The following is a 19,868-nucleotide window of genomic DNA, read 5'->3' as shown; positions in this document are numbered from 1 at the left end:
GTGGGGCGGGAGGCGCGGCCCGGAGCGATGGCGGCGGCGGGGACGCGGGTGCTGCCCGCCTCGCCCAACTGGTACAGCAGCCGCTGCAGCGACGCCAGCAGCGATGGCCGCCTCTTCGGCTTCGCGGCGAGGCACCGCGTCTGCCTGCTGGATGTCAGCGCCGCCGCACCCACGTTTTACGGTACTGCCACGACCCGCTCCTGCGGGGACCCCGGGCCTGCCGGCGGCTCTCCCTGACCCCCACCCTTCATAGGAGCGCCCCGGCCCCGCGGGGCCGCCCCTCCGCCGGGAGCCGCCGTGCGCCGCTCGGGCACGTGGGGGGCGGCGGCGGGAGCCCCGGTGGGGGGCGGGGGGGCGGGTTTGGGAAGGCGCCGTGCGCTCACGGAGGGTCCCGGCGCGGTCCCTTGCTGTCGGTGCAGGAGAGCTCATCGGGCACACGGACAGGATCTCCGGGTTCGCGTTTTGCCACTGCCCCGGGCAGAGCAGCCTCTGCGCCAGCAGCTCCGACGACGGGAGCATCAAAATCTGGGAGGCGGAGACCCTGGCTCCGGTGGCGGAGTACGGCCTGCACCAGGTAGGTGCCCACCGGGAGCCACCGCTGCGGGGGCGAGAGCGTGCGACAGAAAGAACTGGCAGGGTGGGATGGGGTTTTTTAGGTCTTGCACGCAAAGTAGGGTGATGTCGCTTTAGCAAAGGTGAATTTCAAAGCCGGTGAAATTAAAACCGCTGAATGCCTCTGGCCGGCTTTTTGTTCTAGCCTGAGGTCTGCAGCCTCGTTACATCACCTTAAGAAGCTGTTGGTTGCCACCAAAGCCTCAGTAAGCAAGTATGCTCGCAGTGTGTAGTCATTGCCACTTAACCCAGCTCACCTAAAATCTTTTCAGCAAGTTATTGTTCCACACAGGACGGACTAAGAACATACGCTTGAACAGTTGCTGTGACTCAGGGCACCATATCAGCAAATATGTTAATTCTGCCAAAGCCCGAAAGAACTGAAACACTTTAAAACAAACTTAACTGACGCTGGGGAGTACTCGTAGATTATTTTCTGCCTCTTATTCTGGGTTAGATGATAAGACAGCTTTAAATGTATTCAATTCTCTTTCTTCAGAACGCAATCTCAGCCTTGCACTGGTCACCTCTTGTGAAAGATCTGATTGTATCCGGTGATGAAAAAGGTATAATTGTGTGTTACTGGCACAACAGAAGTGACAGCCAGCAGTTCTTCCCAGAGCCTCGGACAATTTTCTGTCTCACTTGTTCTCCTCATCATGAAAACCTGGTGGCGATTGGGTAAATACTTATTACAGTTTGTTTTCCAGTCTTCTGCAAGAACCTTATTGTGAGTTTTTGGTGCACAGTTGTAAGGTTAATTTTAAGAGCTTTTAGTGGCTGGTTTTTTCTTCTGGTATACAACGAATTAGAAATAATATTTAGATTTGGTAGACCTGCAAAAGACAGAAATCCATAACAATGTAAGGGTCCGGGTTTGTTTTGCATCTTTGAGGTTTCTTAAAATGTATTTTTTAATTAGACTTGATTGAAAGCTGTATTACTAATGAATTGCTGTCATTCTTGAAGCCAAACGTACTGGTTTTGTTTCTTGAAAAGGCAGCTGGAGGTACGGCAGTGCTGGAGCTCCCACTGACCATTAGTCTACTAGTCCCATTGCTGCTTGTGATTCAGCTTCTCTGTCTGTAGTACGGTGATAGTGATCCTGGTAAAGAGCTGAGAAATCAAGTCACTTATTATTCCACAAAGATCCAAGAATGTCTTCATTAATTTAAATCTTTCTTCTTAGCTACAAGGATGGCATGGTGGTTATAATTGATATCAGCAGGAAAAGAGAAGTACTTTATCGGCTAAGAGGCCATGACGATGAAATACATTGTCTGGCCTGGTGCCCTGTGCCTGGTGAAGAAAGGTTACCTGCTTGGCAAGATGAGCTCCAAGGTATGTAGAAGTGATTAATAGCCTGTGAAGTGATTTTTAGTTCATGTCAGTGTCCTTCTAGAGAATTAAATTGCTTATAGAAAGTCAGTAAGTATCTAAGCAAAGGCAACCGGTAAGTTCAATAAAGTATGTTCTGGTACAAATCAATATATTTTCAGTTAATTTTTATAAAGCTCTGAATTTTTAAGTATAATAACATGACTTCAATGGTATTCAGTAGTTTCTTCAGAGGGAGGCAAAGTTCCAAATGGGGAGATGACACAGGACACAGCCACGAAGAAAGGTTGTTACCTGGCTTCGGGAAGCAAAGATCAGACCATACGCATATGGAGCTGTACTAGAGGCAGAAGTAAGTAAGATTAATAATGTGAGCTAAACAGTAACAATATGGTGGAAGAGTTCTTCTCTAACTGCAGCCTTCATTTGCTAGCTGGATAGTTTCAAGCATGGGGAGCATACTTAAAGCTTCAGATTCACAGGACTTCTTCTTCTCTCAGAATTTTGGTGTACTACGTCTAGGTGATCCCTCTTGGTTCCATAGGTGTAATGACTTTGAAGTTGCCACCCACAAAGAGAAGAGGTGGAGCCGTTGATCCTGCTGTTAAAGAGCGCATTTGGCTGACTGTCCACTGGCCTTCTGGTCGTTCCACAGAAATTGTATCCAGCTGTTTTGGGTAAGTAGGGCACACAGCAATCTGGGTACTGTCAGTAATTGCAGATTCATTTATTGATATTTAAGGAACAACTGAGTAGGAAATGTTGACACCCCCTTTCTCCTTCCTTCCCAGTATAACTGGAGAGAAGACAGGCCAAGAGTTAAAGTGGGAGTTCAGGCTTCTAGAAAACTACTATTTGTCCCATAATTCGTCTGATAATCTAGCTGAATATTGACTGTTAATGGTACTAATTGTGGGTTTGCCTATCTACTGGGAGAAAATGATGTATCAGTTTTCAGCATGGATATAATTTGTAGGGTGGTGTTTGCGTGTGTGTATATCTGTGTAGTGGATGTGTGTCTAGCTGTGTTACTCTTGCGCTTTCAGTATGTATACATGTAATATAGTCTATATATAACCTATATTATTCTTTTGAACTGAACAATGAAGTACACACTTTAAATTTTGCAGAGGAGAACTGCTACTCTGGGATTTGACCCAATCTGGAAAACGCAAGTGGACACTTCTAGGATCTTCAGAAGGACAAAACCACTCCCGCATTGTCTTCAATCTGTGTTCTGTGAAGCGTCAAGACAAAGAGCTCCTTTTTTCCATTTCAATGGACAGAGATGTAAGAACCATTTATAAAATTAGCATAAAAATAGCAGTACCTATACAGTTTAACTGAGCAAGGCTACCCCTTTTAGGACCACAAATTTTCTCTTGAAATGGGTTTATTGCAGCATTTTATAACATCATTGCTTAAAATTTGTTCTGAGCACAGGTTGTGTAGATTTTTGTTAGTCTATAAGCTCAAGCTCTTACCATGGTGGAGTGAACGATCATGACGTTCTGGACTTGACTGAGAAGCATTTAATAAAGGGACCTTACCATCTTTTTTTCCTCTATGTTTCATTTTAAAAATGCTTATTTTTCCTCTTAAAATCGTTTAGTTTTACAAACTACAGCTTTTTTTTTTTTTTAACTTTTTGCCTTTTACAGGCAGCAGAGCATCTCCTATTTTGAAGTCAGAAGAGGACCATAGTATTAAAATATAGCCATTTTGTCCATTCCATTACAGTCTTCCAATTAGTACAGCCCTGTCCATGACATGTAGTCCTCTGGGTGCAGATCACATACTATGTCAAGACTTGAATTTGACCTTTTGATTTTTCATCTCAATTGTGCTTTCTTTTTCCTTGTCATAGCAGTCACTCTACATTTAATCATTCCTTGTTCCTTAAATTTTCTTCAGGTGAAGTGCTGGGACCTGTCAACTCTCGATTGTAGCTGGACCATGCCCTCACTTGGGGGATTTGTCTATAGTCTTGCCTTCTCCCCTGTGGACACAGGGTGTCTTGCCATCGGTGTTGGAGACAGCATGATCCGGGTGTGGAATACTTTGTCGATGAACAATATTTATGATGTTAAAACTTTCTGGCAAAGCATAAAGTCTAAAGTTACAGCAGTAAGTGTGTTTTTGATTCCCCCGTCTCTTCTCTTTTCACTCCATTTTTTTTTCAAGAATATTTTTCTTTCTCTTCTACTCTAAAGAAGGTTTTTCCCAACTGAAAAAGTATAAAGGCAAGTTGTTCCTTTTGTACTCAATTCATTTGGTAAACAGTACATTTTAGAATCTGGCAACAAATTTTTAGACCTTTTTACAGCCCTAGATGTTTGCATTACATCTAGTGAAAATCAGCTGAAGTCCAGGTGCTTATTACATTACTTTTTCACTTTTATCCTCCTTTGTGATCCTTCCTTGCTTCATTGATGGTTTCTCTTGCTCTGCTGCTAGGAATTTTGACATGCAGAAAACCCAACATGGATGTATTCAGTTTGGGTTTGACTAGTGGTTGGCCAGAGGCTACTGCCTGGTAAAATTGCTGGCAGCAGTAAAACATGGTAGTTATTCTTGTTCACACCAGAAGTTTTCTCACTATCCTACAAAATTCTCTATTTCTATTTTGTAATGCAGATGTCAAATAGTATTTTAATTATTTTAGTCCCTTTTATGATTTCCTGCAATAGCTGGTAGGGGGAGAGCCTTTGATGCTCATAGCGGAGTGATTAAATCAAGTGGCTGTAGTTGGAAGGGTGGGTATAAGGGATGGTGCTTGCTCATGTTTCAGTGTTTTCCTTTTGTTTATTACTTAGAAATAAAGTGTCTGCAGCTTGGGTCATTATGTGTCTCTTTCTATTTTGCTTGCAGTTATGCTGGCATCCAACTAAGGAAGGCTGCTTGGCTTTTGGAACAGATGATGGAAAAGTTGGCATATTTGACACCTTCTCCAGCAGGTAAGAAAGTAGCTTTCAAATTCATTAGTGTCAGACCTGCTGGTATGTTACCATGCATAGGTGGTGTGGTCTTTCCTGGGGTTTATCTTTACTACTAGACAAGAGTTAGGATTAAATTAAAACTAGTCAAACAGTTGGATTTTCAGTGCATCTTTTTATCTCTCCATTATGTCTGGTAGCTTCTAAGGTAAGCTTTACTTAAGGTAAACTTAAAATTGCATGACCAGAAATCACCTGTGGGAGGACATCAGTCAAGGAAAACTTTAGCCAGAAAGACATTTTCAGAGAATGAAGAGCATCATGCAGGTGAAGGTCATCAGAGGCAGTTTTGTTATGATTTTAGTAGTGTCCTACAGGAGATGTTAAAGAAGGCTTGGTTGAGCCATGGATTTAGTATGTTAAAGCACCTGGTATCTCTTTTCACCACTGGAAATAATGTTGGTTTGATTTTTTTTTTTTTTTTAATTTTTTTAATTATTATTTTCCTTTGCTGAAATCTGACTGCCCCTGCTTCTTTATCTTCCTGCCCAGTGCTAAGAATAAGCCACCCCAGATCTCCAGTACTTACCACAAGAAGACTGTATACACATTAGCCTGGGGGCCTCCAACTCCTCCTCTGTCTTCTGGTGAGTCTTCCAATGCCTTGTGACAAAGTAGAACATCCATGCAGAGCGCACAGATGCCATGAAGTTGGTATCCCCTCCCTTCTTAGGAAAAGGAGCCCCATTTGCTTGGTAGCAATCCTTTCTAGCAGATAACAATGCATTCTATTTGAGGAGCTGTTAATAGTTTTGCAAGGGAGCAAAACAATCTCTTCTAGTTTTTGAATTCTAGTAGCTTCAGGAAGTGGGTGGGAGTGGCATACCACACCTCTGTGCTTACTTCAGGGTATTACAGACCAGTAACTGTCTGCATGGGCTTCTTGCAGTAACTGTGTCGGACCAAATATGGGTTCCTTAGCTCCAGAAGTATGTTTCTACCATTTGAACTAAACAGAACAGATCCATTACCTCTTCTTACACAACTTGAATTTTTTTTAAGGACGAGGCTTTAAAAGGAATTTTAATGCTTGCAGTGATTGTGCTATAGAGAGATCTATTGGGAGAAATGAGAGGTCCTTTCACAGGATTGTATTGTGAGAATATCTTGCTGGTGGATCACAGGCAATTGAAGCATGTATATAACCTTTTAAAATGTTTTGACTTATAGTGGGAGTGATTGCTTCTGGGAAGACTGATGAAGAACATAGTATATTTAGCTTTTTTTCTTTGTTGGATAGGAGGAGAAGGTGAACAGCCCTCTGTAACTTTATATAGTTGTGCTGGGGAAGGTATTGTTTTTCAACACAACCCCTGGAAGCTTAATGGAGAGGCAAATGACATCAACAAAGTCATCCGAGACACTAATTCAATCAAAGTGAGTATGATTTTTGAGGGGTTTTTATGGATTCGTGGTAACTATGTCATAGTTTCTATGGCCTTGTAGTTGTAGGTTTCTGATTTTGCCTTCATGATGCCTTACTGCCTTACATGCCTTACTTTATTTGTAACAAATAAAAAATTTGAAACCCGCAGTCTCCACAAAAGAACTTCAGAGACACTTACTGACTCAAACTATTTAAACAGGTTATGTGTTTGCCTCTGAAAAAGTGGGTTTTTTTCCCCCCACATATCAACATGGCACATCTGTTCCTGGCATCAGTTACTTAATTTTATACTGTGTAATTTACTTAACCAGAAAAGTTAAATTGAAGTATAGAGTCTGGTTTTAAAGCTGTGTGTGGCTGTTTAAAATAATTAGTTCATATAGAGCTTTGCAGTTTCAAAGCACTTGAAGTAATATCCTGAATAATGTCATAGCTTAGATCACATGGTGGGCATGCATGAGTTAAATACCTCAACTTCTCTAGTTCTCTTGCTTCAAATGTTAACTTTTTAAAATAAAATTTGCAGTAAAGGCAGTCATGCAAGGCAGTGGTTGGTGATAACTGACCATAACATCTTCTCAAGTATGATCAGTCATTTCTTAGTTGAAAGTACAAAATAAGTGGGTTAGATCTTTAATTGCTTTAAGTCAGCATAAATCAACTGAAGTCAATCAAACTATATTGAGTTATATCAGCTGGGTTTTGGCTTCTTCCCTGAGTAGAAGACTCACTGGGGATTAAGAGACTAACGTCACAGGCAATAAAACGATCATTTTCAGGTATCTAAACTGTAAGTAGCTTTCATCTGAATTGGAAAGAATAGAAACAATTTCCAGAAACTTTGATTTCTTTTGAAAGATGATAGAATCTGCTTGAACTATCTGGGGCTTTCCAAGAAGCATAAGGAGATTGAGCACCGAGGTTGTATTGGAATCCAGACAAACTTCCTTTGAGACATTTCACTGAACTGATAGAAATAATCACTGGTTCTTGCATCAGTTCATTCAGTCCTTCTTAATTGCCCAAGCTTATGTCACTGCTACAAAATGCAATGGACCCTTTTGTGACTTTCATTTTTCAGACTAATTGCAACTCTGTGCAGTTGCCAGTCTTGCTCTGTTGAATGTATGCAAGAGAGATTTAAGAGGTTTTTGGAAATAGTTTTGTCTTCTTTCCACAGCACAAACTGCCTGCGCGTACAGAGATCAGCTGGAAACCAGATGGCAAACTCTTGGCTCTGGGCAATGAAGATGGGTATGTTTCGCTTGTATGTTAAGGCTGTATATGTGCTGATCCTGACTAGAATCACTGTAGTGAAGCAAAAGTACTTTTTGTTGCCCTGGTTTGTCTCTGCTCTTTCACTGCCAATGTATTTGAATTGTGATAATACAGTATTCCTTGCTGTTACTTGGTTTAGCCGCTTTTGGCATGGAGGGTCCACATCATCATGTTAAATTATTTTTCAAGGATCCACTCATGGTTAAAACACACTTTGGCTGATGTACTAAACAAGGGTTTGAGTTGAATCTGGAAAAGAAAAACTTTTATTCTCATGCGGGATAATAAAAGAAATCCCATTTTCACTGACTGGTGGATTTGTTACATTGTTGTTCTTGCGTTTCAGCTCAATTGAAATATTTCAGGCGCCAAACTTGAAGTTGCTCTGCACTATCCAGCAACATCATAAACTGATTAACGCTATTCGTTGGCATCATGAGCATGGGAGCCAGCCAGAGCTGAGTTACTTGATAGCTTCAGGCTCAATCAATGCCACTATTTACGTGCATAATCTGAAGAGCATCGTAGGTAACAGTTTGCAGATTATATTCCAATTTTTGGCATCTTGTTTTGGTTTACTCCTGGTTTGTCTTGCTAGCCATACTTGATCCTTTCTTTTTTTCTTTCAGAGAGCACTTCAGAAAGTCCCTTGACAATAACAGAGCCTTTTCGAACTCTGGCTGGGCACACAGCTAAAATCACAAGTCTTTCTTGGAGCCCCCACCATGAGGGAAGATTGGTATCTGCTTGCTATGATGGCACTGCACAGGTATTGCTCCACAGCCACTCAGAAGTGTATTTCTTCTAGTTCCTAATCATCCATTCCACAGTGTTTTAGAACCAAGCTGACTAAACAGCAAAGCTTCTTTTGTGATGTAAACTACTGAAGTACTGCAAATTTATCCTTGGTAGCCATCTCCTGGTTCTGGATACCTGATATGCAGGTATCTGTATGTTTTTGTGACTTGTGAATTGATTCGTAAGTCCAGTCACTATCGTTTTCATATTAGCACTTTTGTATCCTTAAAAAAGAAAGATGTTATGCAAATGTATTGATGCAAACAAAGGAAGCCCTGAATTTTCTCCATTTGCATGTTGGCATTTGAAATACCTGTGCAAACACCCTGAAAGAGAAGCTCTTACAAGTGCAAATCACTGAAGAGAAAATGTGGAGTATTTGGAAGATGAGACTTTCTGAGTAACTGGACTTCTTTCTTGTTTATAAGGTATGGGATGTTATGAAGGAAGAGCCACTCTGCAACTACCGAGGGCACCAGGGCCGGCTGCTGAGTGTCCAATGGTCACCGGTGGATTCAGATTCTGTTTATACAGGAGCAGATGATTTTTCTGTTCACAAATGGCACATCTCAAAGCAGGAGCATACACGGCCTCCTCAGGGTAAGTATATTCAAATCAGAAGGTCCTTTCCTGAAGATGATGTTGGAGCTGGGAAATAGAGGGTTGCCACATTGAAATGGTATGGTAAGTTCTTACGCTGAGTTCCAAATCTGCCTGCTGACTCTTCAGGAATAAACTGTGTGTAGGTTTAAATTGAGTTGTATCCTTATTTGGAAACTAAATGTTGATCTTGAGAGACAGGCAGCTAATACAGTAAAAACCTCCACAGATAGTATCAGGGTAACTTTTGCAACCTTTTACAGGCAAAAAGAGTATAGAATTAGAGAAAAAAAGAAGTATGCAACTAAAAGTCAAAACCAAGAAGAAGAAAAAGCCTATAGGAAAGAGTCCAGCCAAACAGGATCTAAGTGATGCCATGAATGGAGATGAGAGTGCGAAGGAAACGTTGCTAGAGGAAAATGGAGTGTCGGACCATGAAGGAGAAAAAGAAGCTCAGGAGGCAGAGCTGCCTGATAAAGTCTCCATGACTGGTAATAATCAAATCATCTTAGTTCAATGGTTTCCAGACTGTTTAGCCCTCAGAGCATCACCAAGTTTAATATTTTCATGCAGATTTTCTCATAATACAGCTTTATTGAAATAGTCCACTTGAAGACAATATGGTTCTGGAATGTCTTTCATAATTTTCTAACTAGTTTGGGGCTAATTGTCTTTAAATAAGAAGATTCTGGCCTAACAAACAAAGTTACTGTGTTTGGCTTGAAACAATGCAGTTTTTGATCAGTGTTGCCTTCTGGTGATAAATCTTACAATACTGGTGGACCTTGGTTAGTGTCTGTTGACATCCTATTTAGGTTTCTGACAGTTCTGTAATGTTTCCTTAATATTTCCTTTCCCTAAAAAGCTATTAAGTTCTATGGTAAAGCAAAGCTTGGTCTCTGTATATTTCGAAATCAATGCAATGGGATGTGAATGTCAAGTATTCTGCCATGGGCTTTTCCATGTATTGTTTTTCTTTTGGGTTTTTTTTTTTTTTTTTCTTTTCTTTTAATCACTTTATCACTCTGCAGAGTCCAAGGATACATCTTCATCTGCATATGATTATTCTTCATTCAGCTTGCCAAAGCCTTTTGTGACCCAGAAAGCCACTCCAGTGAAAAAGGATCCACCTAAAGAGAAACCAGGTTAGTATGTTTTGGGGACTTTTAACAGTCCTGCATCAAGGCAGAGTTCCTCATTCTAGGCTTCTGTTTGGCTGCAGCTTCTCTTCCTAATGTGACACCAAATAAGCATCAGAGAAAGAAAGGGCGTGCTTTTAAAATCTCTTAAACGTTTTAAGTTGCTGCTGCTTTTATTTGCCCTGCTTGTCAGGTCAATTGAGTAGTTGTTTAATGTGGGCTTAGATATTGCCTTTTAGTTGCTAGTTTCATTCCAGGCAAGATGGGCAGAAAAATACGCAAAGTGATCAGTATTCAAAAGTCAGAGTTGTCATAATAGAGATGCATGTGGCACTTGAGCATCTGGGGTTGTTTTCCTGTGTGAGGAAGAGGGAGTTTATGTTGGAGAAGTCTGCTGTAGGAGACTCTTGTAACTGTGCAGCAGCGACTAAAATGTGTCTATTTTTCAGCTCCTGATGCCTCTCTGAAGAAGAGGAAACCTCGTTCTATTCTACCCTTCAGCACATTCATGGACCACAGATCAAAAGATGAATTGCATCAGGACTGCTTGACACTGGCTACGTGTCTGAAAACCAAAGGTATCAGTCTAAAACTAACATGCTTAGAGGGTAGGTGCTCTAAAGTATTCAGAGGCATGTGTCCAAAGACTTGACTTTGGCCACTAGGCATTATTTTTTAAAAATTCTTAGCTTTATCAAAGCGTGTGACTAGTTGTGGTCTCTTATCTAACTTCTCTTGCAGCGTTTCAGCACTTGCAAGCCACTCCAGACAGGTTTTTGATCCTATGTTGTGGAGATAGGGTAGCACTGTATGCATACATGCAAGTGTTTTTCACCTTCAGAAGTATAATATGGGCAGGAGAAAATAAGCCATGAGGGAGATGTTTGTATTCTCACAGTACTGTTCCTTAAAGCACGCAAAGGAACATGCTGTGTTTGATTTCGAATAAATGTTCTGCACAAACATGGTCCTTCTAATCAAACTTAGATGTAAGTTCTAAGTGTTGATTTGCAAATTTTTAAATCTGCTATACAGAAAAGAAAGTAGAAGATGTAAGTATTTGTCAATCGTTGAGTGTAATGGAGTGGTACAGTCACTTGGCAGGTCCCAGTTCCCAGTGTTGTACCAAACCTTAAACATTCATTCTTTTTATCTGGTTCAGATACTAATGAAGATGTGTCCCCTGACCTCAAGGATCGCATCCACTTGGGGCTGTTCACAGACAGGGCTTCTCTGCACAAGATGATTGATGTGGAAGGTAAGTGGAATAATGAATCCACTTTGACAACATATCTATTGTAACTGTTAAATTCAAGGAATGGGAAATGCTTGAATTTTCTTTATTGTGGATTAGGAATGCAGGTCTGTGTGAAAAGAAGAAAAAACGTATTTTTCCTAAATAGTTTTTACATCTTTCAGATGCAAACCTGCAATACCTTAAGCTTGAATAATCTAATTTTTGCCAAGTTACTTTACTATGGCTTACTTACTACTTTACTGTGCTATCGCATTCATGCTGATACGAAGTGTGTTTGCTTCCAACAGGAAAACATCACTTGGAGAATGGGCATCCAGAGCTCTTTCAGCAGCTTATGTTGTGGAAAGGAGATATGAAGGGTGTCCTCCAGGCAGCTGCTGAGAGGGGAGAGCTAACAGACCAGCTGGTAGCAATCTCACCCATGGGTATGTTTGTTCTCATAACACATAAGCAGATGGAATTAGCTGCCAAAGGTAGCCTCATTCTGATTGTTCTGGGATGGAAACTCATGATTGTTCCAGACTGGAAGGAAGTTGCTTCTTTAACTGCCTGATAACAAAAATCAAACACAAGACGTATCCTATTTATGACAAAGACCTGGATGTTTCCACAAGCACCCTTAGGCTGGGATAGCAGGAAATAGAGTGGTTTCCTTTGGAACTTCATGAAGGAGCATGCCTGTCCTTCCAAGCACAAAGTTGGTTCTTCGTAATATGTAGCAGTCCTTCCGGCTCGCTGTTGGTTTAAATACGCTTTTAAGTTATCTTACTGGTAGTGAAGTCCTACAGTCATGTTCAAGCCCTAGCTTTGCGCTGTTTCATTGCCTCGTTGGCTTGTATTAGGATGGTTAAGAAGCAAGAAACTAACCTGGAGCAGAGAAGAGGTACATGTTGAAGAAACCAGTGATGATGTCATCTCACAGGAATTCTTCCAGTTTTAAAACTTTGCCCCCAATTGTATTGCCTTCTCTTTTGCAGCTGGATATCAGGCCTGGGTTTGGACAGTAGAAGCCTTTGCGAAGCAGCTGTGTTTTCAGGAGCAGTATGTGAAGGCTGCCTCCCATCTCCTGTCCATCCATAAAGTCTATGAGGCTGTCGAGCTCCTGAAAGTGAACCATTTTTACAGGTTGCTGTATAGTTATGTTTAGGATTTGCTCTTGTTTTCTAGTGGGGCAGATTTGACATTTTGGGTTCACCTTTTGTACACAGTCAATTAACTTTTCTATCTGGTTCCTCTTATGTGCATTAGGGAAGCGATTGTAATTGCTAAGGCCAGGTTGCGTCCAGAAGATCCAATTCTGAGGGATCTCTACACCAGCTGGGCAGCTCTGTTAGAGAAAGATGGTCATTACTCCATGGCCGCCAAATGGTGAGTGTTACTGGGAAGAAGACAGAATTGGTTCCGTGCCTGAAACAAAGAAGGTTCTTGGTTTTATAGCAGCTGAAATCTGTTAACTGGTCTGGTCATTATTTGTCTAAGGTGCTTTCTGAGTCTGATCTCACTAGACTCCTTCTAGAAGCTCCAGAGGACAGTTCAGAGCAGAAGGTCCAAATGCCGTACTACAGTAGAGCTGTCTCTTTCCATAGACATTACTGGAAGTCTTTGAAAACTAGTGTAGCAAAACTAAGATTGGGATGTATCTGATAAGACTGTGGTATTTCCAACCTTTCCACTGGAAATGTGCAGCACAACAGTTCCTCTTGAGTTTCTTGAGGCCTTAGCTAATATCCTAATCACTGGTGTATCTTCCTCCAGCTAGAGTGTTTCAAATTTGTGACTGCCAAAATTACTAATAATGCTTGAAACATTTTGGCTGGAATAGTGTCCTTTGCTTGATGCTGATTTCAGTCCTGGCATTTTTGAGGGTGTTCACGCTTGTGAAAGGATTCAGATGAAATCCAGAGAAACGCAGTAGGGATAAACTACTGCATATAACCTTTGTCTCTTGAATTTATTTATTTCTATTTCTCATCCAAGCCATGCGTGGTATGCACACCACCAGTGGTTTCAGTCCAGATTATTAGGCTGTGTGACTTTCCCTTTGTAGCTTTGCATCAGATCAGGCACCGTATGTCTACAGTAAACTTTGGTAAGGCAAAATGATGAGAGCCTGAGAACCTGTGGAAAATACAGGTTTATCTTCATTTGTACATTTGTGCTGTTGTGTTGCAATACAATTTAAAAATGGTATCTTATACTAATCAAGTCAATTTGCTTTTATCTGTTTTCAGTTATTTGGGGGCTTCCTCACCCTATGATGCAGTTAAGGTGTTGGCAAAAAGGGGGGACGTGACATCCCTTAAAACTGCTGCTGAGCTTGCGCTGATATCTGGAGAGGAGGAGTTGTCAGCAACTTTGTCTTTCAGATGTGCCCAAGACCTGCTGTTATCCAGGAACTGGGTGGGAGCTCAGGAAGTCCTTCAGCAACATAAAACTTTGTTTGTGAGTCTGGTTGTTTCCTTTCTGCTTTCTTTAGCATTGTCTCTCTCCAGATTAACTTGATTAACGTGGCACCACTTCCCATATGTTAACAGTCCACAGGTAGTCCTTTGAGCTGGTTTTGCCTCAAAATATTTTTCTATAAGTTTATTGCAGTGACCCTATGAAAAAGCGCATGCCTGTGTAGAGGCAAAAGGCCCATAGTGGGGAGGCTCATAGGCTCTATGCCTGTTAGCTATCTGAGAGGTAGTTGAGAAAAATGGGATTTTTTTTTTTTTAAAGTATGTAATACTGATCATAAGAAGAAAGAAGTGAAGGCAAGTATTTGCTGTTTACATTAAAGGAACAAATGAGCTAACTGTAAGTCCATCTGCTGGAGGCTTAATCCAGAAATTTGTTTTCATGTGGACTGAGAAGCAGGCGGCTAGCTTAGCTTGTCCTTGGGCTTCCTTCTGACCTTAGAGTATCAGCGTTGTTCTTTGGTAGCTGCAGTTGTGACACAGTCTGTCACCAACAGGCTGCTACTAGCCATGATGTTCTTAAATTTGTCTACCTGCTGTGTTCAGTAAGGGGTTGTTTTTTCTTTTAGCAGAAGCTCAGCGCTGTTTTTTTTTCTTGTTAAAGGGACAAAGATTTGTTTTCTGCCTTAACGAACTGCTTTGCAAGTGCCTTAGTGAAAGAAATCCCTGTGACCGAAAGAGCCCCGTGCCTCCCTGTTATCACAGCTGGGAGCTGAACAGAGAGGCCTCATTTTTTGACATGGTCATAGAAGTGTGGCGGAATGTACTGGGCATGGATACCACTGAGCAAGCCACACGTGCATGGGAGCAGCTGCGCAGTATTCAGCATCCTCCTTCTACCAGCAACACCCCCCCAAAGCAGGTAAATGGATTTAGATCTGTATGCACACTATGCCTTACTACTGCATACACAGTAAAATGCAGCCACTTTGTGGTGGTGTGCCAGCCATTCCCAGGGGACCACTGTCTGCACCCTGCTGCAGGATGAGCTTATAGTCTGGGAGAAGTAGATGATAGGCAGCTGGGATGGCTTGCGTAGCCGCCAGTTTGTTTCTGCATTTGTTTCTGCGCAGGGTAAGAACTGACATACGGTGTCAGCGATGAGCACTGAGATCACTGAGATGTGCTGGCTGGGTGGGAGTGGTTGGCATAGCCGAGTAGTCTCGGCAGCGATTCAGGGTTTTGCGTCGAGCTGTTAGGAGAGGCAGGGCTGCCTGTTGTTAAAATATCCTGGAGTTCAGAAGGTCTGTTTGTAGACTGGTGCTCCTGCGGCTCTACTCTCTGACCACAGGGAGTCACTGACCTTTGGTGTACTCCCACTTCTCATCTGTTTAGTAGGCCTCATGCAAGCACAGCTGCTGACTTTCCAGTTATAAGTAATGTAAAAGTGCTGTATCTCCTGCATGAAGGAGACTATGTAAATTGCAGTGTCATTAAAATTGCTTTTGGTTAAGACACATGCTTCTGGGCTGTTCCACAATGCTCATAAGCTGCGAGTAATTCATGCTTTGCAGTAAAGCTATTAATCATGCTCTCTGGTGCTTCCGGTAGGTGCTTTTCCGTATCTCCCATGACCTGACCCTTGCAGCCCTGAGCTTTCAGACTGCTACCTGGGATGAGGCAGTGAAAAGTGTTCTTGGAGCTGTGACCCACAGTTACGATGCTGGTAATTTCACTCTGATGCAAGAGATTTGCAGTATCATCCTTCCTGAAGGTAAGTCTCTTCTTCTGTATCTCCTGGCACTGCAGATACGGGAATCTTCCTTGTAAGCACAGCTGTGTGTCCATTAATATTACTAGGCATAATAATGTTTGCAAAGAGCAAGACATACTCATATATTTGGAAACCTGTGGAATTTGGCTACTGCAAGTGCCGCTGAGCAATCAGAAATTCCTGACTGTGGAAGGACACTCAGCAGTGTCAGCTGGTACAGCTGATGTAGGAAACTGCAAATTCTGTTCCATAAGGGAGATGGGGACATCGGAAAGCTGTGTTCATTTCATAGTTACAAATCACTCCAAGCCGTCCTTCCCTTCATTCTCTGCAGAGCATGCAGTGCATGTATTTTGTGGCTCTTGATCATGTGAATTATCTTGATGTGCAGCTTGTAGATGATGTAGATGTAGAGATGATGATGAGATGTAGATGATGAGAACATGGAGTCTCATGCTAGCTAGAACAGATTATTGTGTTTAAAAAGATGCCAAAAAATGTCTGCCTTTGCTTTTCTGCTTCCTGCACCACTCTGCCAGCATCTGAGTAAATCTCTGGTTTGGGTCTCCTCAGGATAGCCATTCATTTACCAGATACAGTCTTTTTCTTTGGAAATCTCTATAAGCTATTTGTAATCCTTTTTTTTTTTTCATTATTAGGCTGTGATAACCTGAGATGCAAACTGGACAGCACAAATTCTCAGAGCACGCACGCTTGCAGAAGTTTAGAGGGCTTTGTGGCTTACGGACAGCTGTATGACCTGTGGTGGAACCCACCCGACGACTCCCTTGTCTTGCAAAAGGCTGTTTTGGATCCTGTGCTGTGTCCCAGTGAGCAGACAGCTCTTGAGAAGAGCTACGTTTCAGGTCAATCCTCCTCTGAAGAAACTCCTGATCAAACTGCAGTTGAGATGGATGAAAACCTCTGCAATACAACTGAAGTTCTTAGGTGTGAGACAGAAAGTGACTCAAGAACTAGCTCAGTTGATTTGGTAGACAGACAGTCAAAACTGAATGGCTGCCAAGTGCTTCTTTCAGAAGAAATTGCTGCTTTACAGAACACACAGAGAGATATAGCTGAGGTCCAGCAGATTTTAGCAGATATGATCCGCCAGCATCAGCAGCAGAGGAACAATCTCCAGGAAAATACAAATGGAAGCACCCAGGAAAGCAACCTGCAGCACAGTTCAGAGGCTGAGTCAGACAAACCATGCTCTGACAGCAGCCAGACGAATTGGTAAGCTTCAGAACATGAATGAATGGATTGAAAAGCATTGCTTTTTTGTGTGTTTGTGCAGCAAACGTCCTGTTTAGCTCAGATTGCCTCTAATTTTAAGCTTGTCACACAGGGACACTTGAATATACAGCTTAAAAGTCTTGCATTTCCCTGGGGCTGAAGTACCATGTGCATAAACTTAATTACAGTTGAGTAATTTCTTGATACACAGGGTGTGTTGGTAGGGTGAATAAACAGGGCAGCTTGAAAGGAGGGGACAATGAAATAATGCATAATGAAAAGGACACACATGATCTAAGAGGCCTGTCTCTTTGTTGAACAATTATTTGGAACTTTGGCAAGAACGAGCTAGAGCACATAACACTTGTCCAGTTCTCTCTTGTGTTCCCTGTACAGGAGGGAGGCTATGCAGTCATTTAAGCAAAACAGTTGCTCATGATACCTGTTCTTTTCTTGACAGTAAAGATGAAGTAAAGGAACCAATTACGCTCCCTGAGCTAACGAAGCAGCTTCTAAAAGCAAAGCAGAAACTAGCAGAATTTCCAGACAACTTAAAAGTAAGTTTTCAGAAGAGGTACTGTGGTTCTGAAAAAAGACAGTCTTTTTGTAAGGGCAGCCTCATCACAGAATCCCTTTCATACAGAAAGTAAGGAAAAGTGACTTTCTTTGTGATCGTGTGGCAATTTTGAGAGAGAATTGACACATGGCATCAGTGTAGTATTTTTCTTTCAAGCATAACTTTCTCCGTGTAGTTGGAAAGTGCAGGTAAAGCTCCTGCATGGGAGAACTCAATGGGATATTCTGTATGAATGTCTCCCATGCATTTTAAAAGTAATCCCTTGCTACTTAGAATTATGTATGCAAAAAACAGTTTTGATAAGCAGTGAAATCAGAAATGTAAGGTATAAAATGGCCTTTATAGATTGGGAACTGTAGAAAGTACACATCACATGTTTGAAAACAATGTTTCCTAGGCTGTCTCATCCCCTCTGTTCTCTAGTCTGTAAGTAAAGGTAATCATGGTGATTGTGCAAGAGGGGGCAAACCTGGTTAAACGTGAGCTAATGCACTGGAAGAAGAGTTAAAAAATGCACCTGACTCATGACTATCATTTCCAAAGATACTATAAAGCAGTGTCTTTAGAGAGCTGGCTGCCTGAATAATGTTGCAGTTGAACAATTATAATTGTTCTAGTAGACATCACCTCATGTTCCTTTTTTTGCAGGTCTTCCCGTTCCCCGACGTGCTGGAGTGCTGCCTTGTACTCCTTCACATAGGACCGCAGTGCCCTCCTGAACTACACGAACAGGCATTGGATCTCCTTAGGAAACACAGTAGCGCTAATATTCACAAAAAGGCTAGCAGGAGGTTCTTGACATGACATTTTGAGACCAAACTGTCTCCCCTGAGCTGCCTACAGCTACTTAACACCAAGGCTGTTCTTTCTTCAAGTGAAGGCTTGTTTTGATGGCCATGGTCATTTTGGATAAAACTATGAAAAATCATGTTTATATACAGACTCACTTGTGGTCATCAACTAGTACTACTTAAGGAGATTTCAATTTAGAAATAAAATTTCAATTTAGAAAATTGAAAAGCAGTAGGTTGTGGGCTTGAACTGTATACAGGTTTTTTTTGTATAGTCTTTTTTTATTTGTTGGAAGTTATCCAAATGAAAGCTCTTACTATTTACATGTAAGAGAAACAGTTTTGAGCAGCTCTATCAGTCTTTCAGCAGAGGAGGAATAGTAGCTGCCTTCAGGAAAAACAATGGTTTCTGTAAGCAAAATGACCCTTAAGCCAGTATTGTTCTTAAAAGCATTGTGAGTTTATTTTCCCTCCTTTAAATAAAGTCTTCTACTCCTATGAATTGGCATTTAATTTGATGGATAGAAATCAGTATCAATCAAGGGCAAATGCATTAAAAATAAGCCTGGGGTTTTTTTGTTAAACATACTACATAAATCAAACTCAGTAGATAAAACAAGTGTGTGCTATGACTTAGCTGTGCATGGTGAAGCCACCTGTACAATATAAAAGGGCGGGTAAGAACTTTTGTATTTGTTTCCAGCATGACTAGCAAGAGACAAGGGATTTCTCCAGGTTAAGAAAAGTCCCTGCTTTTGGCAACATTCATGGCTGAACAAACTGCTTTTTGCTACAGTGATGGTAAATGTGAGGTACTATCAAGTTCTCCAGAAAAGCTGCTATTCTGGAAGTGCCAAAACCAATCCTTGATTCTGGAGCCTTGAACATGCAACGTTTTGACCAGTCTTAAAGCTTACCTGAAAAACTAACTCCTGAAGAGAAGAACAAGGCTGCATAAGCCTTAATGAACATAGCATCTTAGTAACTTCTAGACAAGTTTTTAAATGCAGCAGAAAAGTTCACGGTAGGGTGGGGGGGTCATGAATTTAGAAAGTTTTTTAAAAGTAGGAGGGATGGATTTTTTTTTATATCAAGAGCTGTTCCAAATTCTTCCAGCCACAACTTGATACTGATAAGATTTCCTGCTCCAAGCTGAGTAAAGCCTTAGAAAAATTTGAAGAGCAGTAGGTGAAAGCCAGGGTTTATACTAAAAGGAGATACTTCTGTGTATGTGTTAATCTGGTAAACCGTTGCCAGTAACTTGATCTTGCTAAATTTTATACAAAGTACTTGAAAAACCAGGAGGGGGAGCTAGTGCTTAACCAAACAGTCCTCCTATGCTTTGAGCACGAACCATTGGAGTTTAGATGGAGCAGGAAAACTTCACACAGGACAGATGAGCGGAATGGATTTGTCACTTTAAGTGGCTATGCTGCACTGAAAGAATACACCACAATACTGCTGGCTGTGCTGAGAGACAAGCAGAAAAAGAATAAAAGTCCCCCAAAGAGATCTTAAGCTTACAATCAGTTACTGTACAAGCTCAAAAGCAGATTTTAACTAAGAACTACCCCAGTAGCACATCATGAATGGTAAAAGAAGAAAGAAACTTGAGCATCTTTGAGCATGTATGCTCTGATACAGATTCCAAAGCCTGAACTTTGGGAATTTTAGTACTTGATGGA

At 41.5% G+C, this 19,868-nt stretch overlaps 1 protein-coding gene across 1 annotated transcript; it reads left to right on the top strand.

Moving 5' to 3' along the window:
* Nucleotides 1–27: 27 nt before the first annotated feature.
* Nucleotides 28–18,361, top strand: GEMIN5 (gem nuclear organelle associated protein 5). Its single transcript, XM_075715104.1, has 28 exons — nucleotides 28–181; nucleotides 420–574; nucleotides 1,112–1,293; nucleotides 1,802–1,953; nucleotides 2,171–2,302; nucleotides 2,495–2,627; nucleotides 3,081–3,240; nucleotides 3,865–4,077; nucleotides 4,822–4,907; nucleotides 5,439–5,533; nucleotides 6,187–6,323; nucleotides 7,514–7,587; nucleotides 7,958–8,139; nucleotides 8,241–8,380; nucleotides 8,838–9,009; nucleotides 9,273–9,500; nucleotides 10,041–10,154; nucleotides 10,598–10,726; nucleotides 11,311–11,406; nucleotides 11,694–11,831; nucleotides 12,384–12,531; nucleotides 12,655–12,774; nucleotides 13,638–13,848; nucleotides 14,470–14,727; nucleotides 15,417–15,579; nucleotides 16,239–16,815; nucleotides 17,276–17,372; nucleotides 18,041–18,361. The coding sequence occupies exons 1-28, from the start codon at nucleotides 28–30 to the stop codon at nucleotides 18,194–18,196; spliced, it is 4,602 nt and encodes a 1,533-aa protein (XP_075571219.1). The 3' UTR covers nucleotides 18,197–18,361.
* The last annotated feature ends 1,507 nt before the right edge of the window (nucleotides 18,362–19,868 follow it).

The sequence above is a fragment of the Pelecanus crispus genome, chromosome 8 (genome assembly GCF_030463565.1).
Source record: "Pelecanus crispus isolate bPelCri1 chromosome 8, bPelCri1.pri, whole genome shotgun sequence".
NCBI classification, from domain to species: domain Eukaryota; kingdom Metazoa; phylum Chordata; class Aves; order Pelecaniformes; family Pelecanidae; genus Pelecanus; species Pelecanus crispus.
This window is presented reverse-complemented; position numbering and strand designations above follow the sequence as displayed.